The 13,381-nt window shown below is 47.3% G+C and overlaps 1 protein-coding gene across 1 annotated transcript; it reads left to right on the forward strand.

Annotated features, from left to right (window-relative positions):
- The first annotated feature begins 1,040 nt into the window (after positions 1 to 1,040).
- LOC128332433 (urokinase plasminogen activator surface receptor-like) lies at positions 1,041 to 13,089 on the forward strand. Its single transcript, XM_053266704.1, has 7 exons — positions 1,041 to 1,184; positions 6,198 to 6,296; positions 7,193 to 7,339; positions 8,036 to 8,197; positions 9,133 to 9,270; positions 9,562 to 9,708; positions 10,779 to 13,089. The coding sequence occupies exons 1-7, from the start codon at positions 1,136 to 1,138 to the stop codon at positions 11,030 to 11,032; spliced, it is 996 nt and encodes a 331-aa protein (XP_053122679.1). The 5' UTR covers positions 1,041 to 1,135; the 3' UTR covers positions 11,033 to 13,089.
- Positions 13,090 to 13,381: the final 292 nt, after the last annotated feature.

Consider the following 13,381-nt stretch of genomic DNA (forward strand, 5'->3'; position numbering starts at 1 on the left):
ATTGAATATATCATTCAATATAAAATGAAATGAAATGAAATCTATTCATTGCTTACATCAGGGGTTCTCAAACTTGGGTTCCTGGATGTTGGCCTACAACTCCCATCATCCCCCAAAGGCCCAGCTGGATGATATTTTGGTTGGGGGTGATGGGAGTTGTAGTCCAGTAACTTCGGTGTGTGTGGGGGGGTGCGTGGGTTTGAGAACTCCTGGCTTAAGCCAGTTGGAGTTCTGCTAAGTTCAACAGAGCAAGTAAACCTGCATAGGATTTCCATCTTAGTGTTAGAAGATGGGGGGGTGTCTCCAGGCCCCTGCCTGGAACCTTGCCTCACTCATCCCAGCTGTGGCTCCTGGGGGTGGTGAAGCACTCTGCATATGCCCAGAGGAGAGCTGGTCTTGTCCTAGCAAGCATGAATTGTCCCCTTTGCTAAGCAGAATCTGTCCTGGTTTGCATTTGAATGGGAGACTTTGTGTGTGAGCACTGTAAGAGATTCCCCTCAGGGGATGGGGCTGCTCTGGGAAAAGCATCTTCATGCTTGCATGCAGAAGGTTCCAAGTTCCCTCCCTGGCGTCTCCAAGATAGGGCTGAGAGAGACTCCTGCCTGCAGCCTTGAAGAAGCCACTGCCAGTCTGTGTAGACAATACTGAGCTAGATGGACAAAGGGTCTGACTCAGAAGAAGGCAGCTTCCTACGTTCCTATGAGCCTGAAACATTTTTCCCCACGTGCTTGCTTTTGCTGAAAAGCACTTGGGCTCATTCCTTGGCTGCTTCAATTTGAGTTTATATTTTCCTGGACTTGCGCTGATACTGGATTTCAGGGAAGTGCCAGTAAGCATGAGGCACGGCAGAAAAGCTTGTTGTCATCACTCCCCCCTGCCCCCCCCCCCCACCGGCTTCTTACTGGATCAGTCATATCCCCGGCAGCTGCATCAACCTCTGAAGTTTTGCAAAGGAGGGGAGAAAGAAGTTCCCCTCCCATTGACCAGAGATGGGGCTGAAGCGGGGGACGCCTCTTTTAAAGAGTAAGCAGCGGAAGAAGAACTGGCAGAAAGCTCTTGCTTGGCTGGACGAGAGAGAGAGAGAGGAGAGAGTGTGGATTAAACAATACCCGGTCTCACTGCATTTCCTGAGGCCATGGAATTCTTCGGGATCGCCTTCTTCCTATTCCTGCTTGTGGCTCACGGTAAAAAATAAAATAAAATAGAATCCTACAGATTGAGGCCATTCACACAAATAAAAAACGGCATTCTACCTGGGTTTGGGAGCTGTGTGTGTTCCCAGTTTTCGGTTGTGTTGGAAGCAAGATAGGAGGAAAACCTGGGTAGGAGTGATTGTGTGGAAGCCGGGTAGGAGGGAAACCTAGGTAGGAGTGATTGTGTGGAAGCCGGGTAGGAGGAAAACCTGGGTAGGAGTGATTGTGTGGAAGCTGGATAGGAGGAAAACTTGGGTAGGAGTGATTGTGTGGAAGCCGGGTAGGAGGAAAAGCTACCCAATTTGCCCTCCTACCTTGCTTCCACACAACCGAAAATTGGGAGCACACACAACTCCCAAACCCGTGTAGAACATAGTTCTTGATTGTATGAATGGCCTCTTTATCTTCTCTGTAAAGGCTGCTTGGGTGTGCCTGGAAGGCTGACCATGTAAAAGCCAATGTTTCCCCACAACGGCAAAGGCTGCAAGCAGATGGAAAATATAAAGAACAACTCCTCACTTAATTTGGGGAGAGGGGAGAGCAGGGGGAGAGGGAAGACACTTTTGGGGGAAGGGGGAGAAAAGTATGTTTGCAGAAGTTCATTAAACTGAGGTTGTGGATTTGGGTTTCAAATGCTACATCCCTACAAAGGGCAGTGGAATCTAGTGGTTAGATAGAACTTGCATTGTTAGGCTTCTGTGTTGTCTTAGGGGACAGTAAGGATCAGTGGTCAGTGCCTGGATGGATGGGTTTGTGTCGGTGGGGTGTGGGGAGGGGCATCTGGATTGATCAGTATTGGATTGATCAGGATTGTATATGTAGGGAGAGAAGAAAACTCTGAATTCATGTCACATAGACAGAGGCGCCGCTTTTTATTCTGGACACATTAAACCCAAACAGTTCAAACCCTCCCCCACGTCCCCCATTTTGCCCCCATGGGTTTACTGATGCAGCCAGAGGGCAGAACTCAAAGAACGTCCCACCAAACTGCACCAGTGAGGCCAAGAAGTGGCAGTTTTTTAAGCCCGCTCCTTTTCCCAGGGGAGGGTTGTGCAGCCCTTGGGGACATGTTTTTGGGTGTCACAGAGGGCTTCCTGGGGAAGGAGAAGGTGTCAAAAGATTTCCCCATCCGTGCTGTTCCAGTGCAGTTAATTGAGAAGTTCTGCTAAGCTGCTCTCTAACATTCCACAGGCGCATTCTCCTTGCTCTGAACATCAGGCATGGTCTTAGCTAGAATGACTTAGAATTGTCGTGATTCTTAGGGCTGCATCAAGATCCGTATCTCCAGACAGGCTGAGTGAGACTCCTGCCTGTAACCTTGACTTTAACCTTAAACCTTGACTTCAACTTTGAACCTGACTTTCACCTTGACTCCTGACTCTAATCCTGGAGAAGTCGCTGCCAGTCTGTGTGGACAATACTGAGCTAGATGGCCCAGGGGTCTGACTCAGTAGAGGGCAGCTTCCTGTGTAGGCTCGGGGAGTCCATAAGGGCAAAAGGTTAAGAACCCTTGCTAACTGAGCAAAGAGGCACCTTTTGAAGTGGTAACTCTCTTATTATATGTTGCAGGGGGAGAGCAACCGGCCCTCTCCAGCCCCAACACAGCATCCCGCCAGTGGCTGTTGCTGGTCTCTGCCTTATTTTTCCTTTTAGATTGGGATCCCTAAGGGATCCCAATCTAAGGGATCTTCAATCCCTCTAAGGCATGCACACATGCGCACACGCACTCACATAGTTTTTGATGTCCACTCAGATAATTTTTATTTATTTATTTATCAGATTTGTACCCTGCTCCATACTTTTGTCTCTGGATGGTTAGCAATGGTATAAAACAAGTTAAAAACATATACAAAAAACTTAAAACAATTTAACAATTTTAAAATAAACCAGAGATTAAAACCTAAAAAAATTAGGAAGTTGAGAAAGCTTGGGTGAAAAGATGGCGATTCAGGTGTTTTTTTTGAAAATTGCCAGGGATGGGGAGAATCGTATCTCAGCAGGAAGAGCATTCCACCATCTTGGGGCAGTGACTGAGAAGGTCCGTTGCTGTGTAGCCACCAAACAGGTTGGCGGTAACTGGAGACGGACCTCCTCAGATGACCTCAATGGGTGGTGGGGCTCGTAGTGGAGAAGACGCTTTCTTTGATACCCAGGGCCTAAGCCATTTAGGGCTTTGTAAGTTATAACTAGCACTTTGTATTTTGTCCGGAAACTTATTGGCAGCCAATGTAGCTCCATCAGTAAAGGAGTAATGTGGTCTCTCTGAGATGACCCAGAGATCATCCGTTTTCAGATCCCATTCACGTTAAATCAGGTAGGTCCCATTCTGAATGCATGTGTGCACACATTGCCTTGATACTGCCGCTCAGAACAAAACTCATTCTGCACACAGACGTTAAAAAATTAGAGAGAGTGACTGAGAGCCCTTCGGGGACAGGAAGCCATCGGATTTATACATTATCTATTTTTCTGCGGAAGCTGCCTTGGAAACTTTTGTTGAGAAGTGGCATATAAGCGGCATCAGTAATCGTCTGGTTGGGAATCTTGTGTAGATGATGGCAGCACTGGCAATATGGATTGGGACCCGTGGATTGTGCAGGGAGGCATTTACCTTCTGGGTTGCTTTTGGCAGACGCTGAAAGTTCTGTTGCCTTGTGGTGGGCAGGGCATTGGTGGTGATGTGGAGGATGGAAACCTCATCACTCATCACTCTTTTTTAAGGCTGCACTGCTGATTGACCCGTTTCCTTTCTTCTTCCTGCCAGTGTCCAGCTCAACACATAGTGAGTGTGTGCAGGATGTGACACAAACACAGATCCTGCAGGTGTGCAGAGGGGTGGGGAGGCAGTTCTCCCTGAGCTGCAGTCTGAGTCGAGCCTGCCCATTGGATGGGGGTGGGCAAACTTGGCATGGCAGAAGCCCATTGGGCACATGTGGCGGCGTTCAAAATGGCCACCACCACGGAGCTGAGGTCCGGAACAGGCCGAAAACTGCCCGAACCGGCCGTATTTCATTGGTTTTATTCTGGTTTTATAGTTTGATTTTAACTGTTAACTTGTTTTAATTGTTTTTATCATGTTGTAAACTGCCCTGAGCCATTTTGGAAGGGCGGTATATAAACTGAATGAATGAATAAATATCTCACTAACCCGAGGCCAGCAGAGGGAGAGGGAACCTCTGGATACATACATACACACACACACAACCCGTGTGGTTGTGGTGCAGCCCCTAGAATGGGAGGCAGTGAGTTTTCTTTATGTAAAAAAAAAAGTTTATTTTTAAACAACAACAACAACAATGAACCCCTGTACCCGAACCGGGAGTACAATCCAAGATCGGACTGAACAGGGGCCGGTTCGGTTCTAGGGTGGTTTGATATTGAACCGGCCATGTTTGATATCGAATGGGTTCGAATTTGAACCTATCCACACATCCCTAATCCCCAGCTGCAATAAATTAAGCCAGCCTTGTGGTAGAAAGCATGGATTGTCCCCTCTGCTAAGCAGGCCTTGCCTTGGTTTGCATTTCGATGAGTGGCCACATGTGAGCCCTGCCTGGTGTAAGATATCCCATTAAAGGAATGGGGCCCTAGATCAGTGGTAGAGCTTCTACTTGCATGTAGAAGGTTTCAGGTTGAATCCCTGGGCCACATCTCCAGGTTGGGCTGGGAAGGAAAGACTCCTGCCTGAAACCTTGGAGAGCGGCTGCCAGTCAGTAGACTATACTGAGCTAGATGGACCAATGGTCTGACTCAGCATAAGGCAGCTTTCTGTGTTCCTATGTAACAGGTGGCAGTACATTTAGTAGCGGGGTGGGGCCTTTTCTGAGGCTGCCCCAGGGCCTTGGACTAAGCTCCCTGTTGAAATAAGAGCATCCCCTTCTCAGTTTGTTTTCAGAACAATCCTCTAGACATACCTGTTTTCTCAGACTTTTAGTGGAAGGTTTTTAAATGGAATATGTTTTTAATCTGTGATCTTGTTTTCTTAGTTTTGTGGATTTTAACTGTTTTATACTGTTTTCATATTTGTTGTTTTTAATTTGCACACCACCTAGAGATGTCTGTATCAGGTGGTACAGAAATATGATTGCTACTACTACAAATATTTATATACCGCTTTTCAACAAAAGTTTCCAAAGAGGTTTACATAGAGAAATAATACATACATTAAATAAGATGGCTGCCTGTCCCCAAAGGGCTCACAATCTAAAATGAAACATAAGGCAAGTACCAGCCACAGCCACTGGACGGATGCTGTGCTGGGGCTGGATAAGGCTAGTTGCTCTCCCCTTGATAAATAAAGAGAATCACCACTATAAAAAGGGGCCTTTTTGCCCAGTTAGCAGGGGATATAGAATAGAAATATGATAAATAAATAAATTTGTCGTCTTCGTTGTTGTTTGTTGAGACAGGGCAACTAGGGGTGTGCAAACAGGTTCAATGTCGAACAGGTTTGGCATCGAACCTGTTCAGCTCAATGGTCCGATATCAAACCAAACCCCTCCCCTAGTTCGATTCACTATTGGATCGAGTCCCCCTGGCAGTTCGGGGGATGGGGGTTCATGAGTGTAATTTTTTATTTTTTATTTAAAACATTAAATGTTACTTACTGCCACCTGGTCTGGGGGCTTAGATTTGGCCACGGCGGGGGTGTGTGTGTGTGTGTCCCCAGTAGTTCCCTCTCTCCCCTGCCGACCTCCATTTATGTACAAATCGCCTGGTTCGGGCGGTCTTTGGCCCGTTCTGGGCCTACCCTCTGTTGCAGTGGCCATTTTAGAGGCCCCTGAGCATGCCCAATGGGCCTCTGCATGGCCTCAGTCATGACCCCCGAATCGGGATGTGTGACCCCCGAATCGGGATGTGTGTATGCCCAAACCGAACATGCTCAGTCCAGCCCGGCAACCCCGTTTTGTGCACACCCCTAAGGGCCACCAAAGCCACACAGGCCCCAGTGCCTTGCTCAGACATGTATATCTAGCAACGTCTTCCTCTGGTCTCTTCTCCCAGCGCTTAGCCTTGAATGCTATTCCTGTGATGGGGACAGTGACTGCAAGACAACAGAGGTCTGCAAGCAACATCAAGAGAGCTGCCACACCACTGTCTTGAGTAAGCAAACCCTTGCGGGGAGCCCTGACATGCCCTGCATGCATGATGGAGGTTTTGTAACCTTATGCATGGTATGGAGGAAGTGGAGCAAGATAGGTTTTCCCTGCTTGCATTTTTAGAAGCAGAGGAAGTGTGATGAGCAGCTGTGGTGTGCTTTCAAGCTGAAGGCTGTAGTTTTGTGCCCAGCTGAACATCTGCACACTTAAATAGACTAGAGTGAGGTCTGAGTTGGGGGGGGCACTTCTGCAAAATCCCAGTGTGATGCAGATGGAGGGGGGGAATGAATGTGAAGGGTGCCTATTGGCTAGTGCTTGTGCTGTCACCCACATTCCTCTTCACCACCCCCCAAAGCCCTAGGGCTGTCTTGCAACTGTTTTTAAGGATTTGGCGGGGGGAGCATTTCTGCAACATTCTAGTATGATGAGAATAGGGATTGGTGTTGGTGAAGGTGCCTATTGGCTAGTGCTTGTGCTGTCACCAACATTCCTCTTCACCACCCCCAAATCCCTAGGGCTGTCTTGCAACTGTTTTTAAAGATTTGTGGGTGGGGAGCACTTCTGCAAAATTCTAGTGTGATGCAGTTGGGGGGGATGACTGTGAATGTGCCTATTGGCTAGTGCTTGTGATGTCACCACTTTCCTCTTCACCAAGCCCAAGTCCCTAGAGCTGTTCTGCAACTGTTTTAAACTGTTCACAAAGTTCATTTTGGTATAGTTTGACTGATGAATGTACAAGGCCTTGTGAATGTCTTCAGTAATTGCCTATAGACAGGGGAAGAAAGGGAGCTGGTTGTCCTTCCATACAAAGAGATTTCCAAAGTTGTGGTGTCACTACCAAAAAGGCCCTGTTCCTGTTCTGTCTCCCTTCATCCTGACTCTCTCTTTCTGTCCCTGCAGAATCTAGGATGTCTGAGGTAGTCCTGAAGGGCTGTGCCATGAGTGGGAAACCCAACAATTCCATCTCACATTTCTCCGGCAACCAACTTGTGTTTCTGGCAGAAGAGCACTGTGGGACTGACCTTTGCAACAAGGGCGTGCCAGATGGTCAGTGCATAGGAATGCAGATTAACTCTAGCAGTTGAATTTTAGACTGGACAGACTGGTTGGAAATCTTTGGTTTTGGGGCAGCCTCTCTCTCTCAGTTCTGGGAGCAATGAATCACAATTTTCAAAAGACAGTGTGTATTACATGAACATTAGCCTATCCTGTGTTTGACTTGGTGGGTTACACATTGTGCAGGCATAGTCGGGAGAATCCAGGGGTCTCTCATTTTAAGCATGTTTGGGGATTCCTCCTCAGGTGAAACGTCTCAGAAATTCTGAGGGGAAGGGGTTTTTTAAAAATTAAAAATTAATAGCTGGGCTGAGCTCCTTGAACGTCCGCACATTAAATGCTGTCACCATGTAGGAACACCATGTGAAATTCCAGAGTGTTCTGCCCAACCATTTGGAAGTCATTAATGTATCTGAGATTCCTATACCTCTATAGGGAAATTATTATCGAAGTCAAAAATTTGAGGCTGGTTCGGCCTCAAACCAAACTAAGCCAGCCGGTTTTGTGCACACCCCTACTAAAAATCAAGTCAGCTTTTGCTTATTTCATTATCATTATTAATACCAATATAAACTATCGTTTCTGTTCACGTGCAGACTGAGCTATTTAAAAACTTGCAATTGATCATCAGCTTTTAAAAAATTGGGTTACAGTCTCCCCCTCCCCCCCCGCTCTGTTTTCTTGTAGTAATGGAGACGCTCATGGCCCGAGGCTACCAGCAAAATGCTCTGCAATGTTATTCCTGTAGTGCAACTGACAAGACCTGCTTCAACTCCACCTTGGTGCCTATGCACTGCGCCAGGCCAGAGGAGACCTGTGTGGACATCACATCCTTCACTGTGCCAGAAGGTGAGTGCCTGTCCTTTTTAGCCTTACACGCCGGTTTCTGCCTCCTAAGAGAGTGGTCCTTAGTTGCAAAGGTCAGATAGGACAAGAAGGAGGCTCCAGAAGGCAGGGCAAGTGAGCTTGGAGATTGTGGGGATGCCGTTCATTTATCTTCCTGTGCGTTGTTCCTTCTAGTCCTCATGATCTCCCAAGCGCTCATGCTTTTAGTTTAGGGCTCTTTACAGGGAATGGGGAGAAATGTAAAAATATAGATTTCATGGAGGACTGAATATGAATTTTTATGTGTGAATATTTTCAGTGTGAAAGGGGGAATTTCAGCCCCGACCCCGGCCGATCTTCCAAAACTAAGCCCACCAAATCAGTTTTCCTCTGTTTTGTTCCTCTTCACCATTTCTCTTAGCAACTACTTTGTCACTTTGAGGACTGTTTGCTATTTCTGTTGAAAAGTGGAATAACAATATTGTTATTGCCATAATTGTTACTATTATTATTATTATTATTATTAAAAAGCAGGGTTCTTCTCCTTGCTACCTATATGATCCAGCCAATCAGGGATCACATAGGCAGTGTGATGATGTCATGGCACTGTGTAGCCAATAGGACAACAGTAAGGTAGCACCAACATAGAACAGTACCAACAGCTAGTCACTGTACTGAATAAAGAAGCCACTTTGTGCCCAGAGGTACAAATACTATATTTACCTGAATAGAAGATGACTTGATTTATGATGACCCCTCACCCCCCATAACTTCTAACATCAAAGAACTTGGGGGGGAAACCTAGTCTTGGATTCAGGTAAATACCATAGTACAATCTCTGTGCATGAAATGCGATGCTGTGGAATCTTCCTCCTCAAGCCCTCTTGGCTACATTGAGTTTGGCACTGGTGCCTCCTACAGGTGAAATGTCATATTCACAGCCACTTTTCTCTCTGTAGGGTTTCCTGCCGATGAAGCGCGCATCAAAGGCTGCGGGCAACTGTCTCACTGCCAGGATCGCCTCGGTTTCCACAACCAGCACAGTTTCTACCTCCTCAAGTGCTGCAACACCAGTAGGTGTAACAATGACATGCAAGGTAAGATGCCAGGGCTTGCTGTCGGGGAGAAAAGGGGCATCCTCAAGAATTGGGAAGGGGATAGCCAGCCAGGGCTAAGAAGACTGCTGTCCTTTTAAAAAATAAATCAATAGAGGTTGTATGCCTTTAACAGCTGCATGGTGGGCAGAAATTCAACAGGTGCAGCTTACCTGACTGCTGCAAAGTAATGATCAGACATCATTAAATATCAATGCATAGCAACTAAGGAAGATGGGGGAGGAGGATGGATCTGGGCATGATATTGAGGGTGTTCCATTCTTCTACCTGCAGACTATAAGCGTAGCCCCCTGCCGTTGAACGGGGTTAAGTGTTACAGCTGTGAGGGAAACGCCACCCATGGCTGCTCCCCAAAGGAAGTCGCCGAAGTGCAGTGCCAAGGCCCCATGACCGAATGCTTAGAGGCCTCTGGAATTCATGGTGAGCATCTCCTCCTAATGAATGGATTGATGGATGGATTGTTTATTTTGGTCTATGACCAGTAATCACAACCAACGTCAATAGTACAGCAACAAACAATCCATATCGATATTGTTGGTAAGATCTCAATAGACACATACATTAATCCACATTAGTCTAATCCATACGATATATTCTGCCCTTAAATCCTTAAAGAGACGTTCTAATCAAACAGGGATTAGATTAGATTATGCTGGGGAAAGGGGGAGGAAAGAGAAGAAGAGGACGGCCAGCAGCAAGGTGGATGGACTTGATTACGACAGCAATGAAGGCACCACTGAGTCTCCTTGAAGTTGAAGACAGATCGTCCTGGAGAGAATCTATGTGGTCATTAAGAGTCAACACCGATTTGACAGCACTTAGTCAGTCAACCAAGCAAGCACGCAAGCAAGCAATCAAACAGACTGCTACATGAAGTTTAGTGGTCATATAACCTAATTCAGAACCTTGGCCTACCAATAAATAAGAGGCATAACAAGACTTGGAGGAGGGATTCTCAACATTGGACCCCCAGATGTTATTGGACCTACTCCCATAATCCCCAACCAAAGGCCACTGGGGCTGGGGATTATGGGATTTGAAGTCCCATAACATCTGAGGACCCAAAGTTGAGAATCTCTGACTTAGAGCACTCTGGGTAAAGTGACAAATAATGGCTAATAAGCTGGTTCTGAATCTGTTGAAGTCTCTCTAAGAATCTCTTGAAGTCTCTCAGCATCTCTAAGATAGGACCCAGAGAGACTCCTGCCTGCAACCTTGGAGAAGCCGCTGCCTGTCTGTGTAGGCAATACTGAGCTAGATAGACCAATGGTCTGACTCAGTATACGACAGCTTCCTATGTTCCTAGGCACAAAGCAGGAAGAGAAGCCCATCCAGGTTCTTGCTCAGGCCTCTAGACTGTAAGCCCCTTGGGGCAAGGACCTATCCTCTCATTCTTTACAAATGAGTCTTGCAACCCTAAGTCATGCCATGCTGGAATAGTACACCCTTGCCATCATCCTAATTCTGTCATTGCTCCTTGCCTCGCTCAGGCGTCACCGAAGAAATCTCCGTCCTGAAGGGTTGTGCTTCTCCTTCCTGGTGTGATAGTCCCTACAGCTCCATCTACAAGAACCTGGGTGCCCTCCACAGCCGCTGCTGCACAGGTGACCTCTGCAACAATTGGATCATCAACGGGACGCTGAGGCCTTTCTTCAGGAGCCGAGCCAGCACCAAAGACACCAGCACCCTCACTGTATTGCTCTCAGCAGGTCTGCTCGCCTCTGTGGCCTTTCTACTCTCCTGAAGCGGCCCCTGATCTCCAGTGTCAGGACCAAAGCATAATCTGAGCCGGTACTTAGCAGGGCTCCGACCCAGAACCCTTGCCATCCTCTGCTGCTGCAACCCAGCTGAGAAGAAACCTGTGAAAGAATGAGAGAGTACCCCTGAGCATGAGCAGAATGCATCTCCCCATCCCGCTGACGAGCCACAGCCAACTCCCATAGCATGAGGGGTTTAGCGCCTGGCCTTCCAGGTTGGAGGGCACAATCTCTAAGCAGGTTCGAGCCCCAAAAGCTTTCCTCCAAAACAGGCCACTAACCCGGGCTCCAGTCCTACTTGTGCTGACTTGAGAGTAGGGATGTGCATGGAACCACTCCAGGCAGTTTGGTTCAAATTCAAACTTTACTCACACTGAATTGCCCAGTCCATAAGCTGGTTCGGTGGTTCGGTTCGTGCACTAGAACCGGGTTGAATCGGGTCAAACCGGTTCGGCCCGGTTCTACATGCTTGCGAAGGGGAGTCTGGTAAGGATTCCCCTTTACAATCAAAGCGGGAACCCTATGGGGTTGAAAAGGGAGAGCGGGGGGACAGCAGGAGGTCACCTTAAGGGCCATGGCTGTGGTAGCTCCTCTAGGCCCCAGTTGCTCTCCACCCATCAGCACGGGCCAGCAGGGGCCCGGTTCGATTCGAAACAGTCCTACACATCCCTACTTGAGAGTAAGCCCCATTGAGCACAGTGGCTGAAGTGCAGTACAGCGACCCACTTGCCGAAGGACACTCCACGAGTTCAAAAGTTGTGCTAGCTCATTGCAATGAATCCAGAGCTTGTTCTCCAGATTAGTATTGAACTACTCCCAGCATACTTTCAGTTGTGCAACTGTTGTGTAATGGAGGCACTCCTGATTGGTTTTAGTGGGGACATTTGCCAAAGCATGCTAGAGTGTGATTGTGCAGTTCTGGAAATCCTCAGTAAAATGGCCCACTCAAAGATCCTCACTAAAATTGCTTTCGGGGCAAATCATCTAGGTCCAGATCTAGCACAGATCTCTGCCAATAGTTTGTTGCTCTGGATTTCAAACCAATGATTCTTTCATCCAAGCAGTGTTCCCAGATGTTGTTGACTACAGCTCCCATAATCCCAAGCCAAAGGCCATTGCAGATGGGGATGCTGGGAGTTGTAGTCAACAACATCTGGGAATCCCTGTTAGAGGGAACACTGCTTCCAAGTCAACACAAAGAGGATTGGGAGGGAAGTTTATTTGTTGAGCAAGGAGGGGTGTGGTGCCTAATGGCTAGAGAGGGGCAATGCTCAGGACTCTCAGGTTCATTTCTCAGCAACAGTTAAATGGAGGCTATTTAATTAAGGGAGGGGTGCTGGAAACCCCTTCTGTCTGGAGACCCCGGCTTAAGATCAGTATCTTACCCTGCAGAGAAGATCATCCATATTAGAAATGCCTCATCTTAGTATTTATTCTTAGACTTGGCTATAAGGAGAGCTGGTCTTGTGGTAGCGAGCATGACTTGTCCCCTTAGCTACGCAGGGTCCACCCTGGTTACAAATGAATGGGAGACTAGAAGTGTGTGCACTGTAAGATATTCCCCTCAAGGGATGGAGCCGCTCTCAGAAGAGCATCAGAAGGTTCCAAGTTCCCTCCCTGGCATTTCCAAGATAGGGCTGAAAAAGATTCTTGCCTGCAACCTTGGAGAAGCTGCTGCCAGTCTGTGAAGACAATACTGAGCTAGATAGACCAATGGTCTGACTCAGTATATGGCAGCTTCCTATGTTCCTAGCAGACTCTTTACTTCGCCTAGCATTAAGGATTTGGATCACTTGCTTTTAAAAGCCTGGAGGGTGTCATAGTCAGACCATCCTCTGCGCCAACTCAGTGAAAAGACTAGAAATTGCGTTCAATGGGGAAGATCCCACCAAGGAACATCTAAATGTATTTTCCACCCCCCTGAGTTATGTCTCCCTGCAGTAGCCTCCTGGGCTGGTGTCTCTCTGTGATGTGATTGTCAGTTTATATATATATATATGTGGACCTTATTTATGTTAATAAACTATTTTTTATAATATGAAAACTTGTGTGTGTGTGTGTGTGTGTGTGTGTGTGTGTTAGTGATCGTTGCGAGGTAGAACACAGGTACTCTCTCCCTGTGAGGGCTGGCCATAAGGTTTTTCGTACCCTAGGTGAAGTGTGACTTTGGCGTGCCCGCACACAGGAAGTGTGGAGCCCCAGTTTTAACTTGAGTCACACAGGCTGCCCATTAGACAGGTCAAACAACCATCCCATTAAGATGACCTGTGAATAACTACCCTGCACTGATTTGGGGTTCCTACTTCTACAACTACTACAAATATTTACATACCACT

Source organism: Hemicordylus capensis, chromosome 7, assembly GCF_027244095.1.
Source record: "Hemicordylus capensis ecotype Gifberg chromosome 7, rHemCap1.1.pri, whole genome shotgun sequence".
Classification (NCBI taxonomy): Eukaryota; Metazoa; Chordata; class Lepidosauria; order Squamata; family Cordylidae; genus Hemicordylus; species Hemicordylus capensis.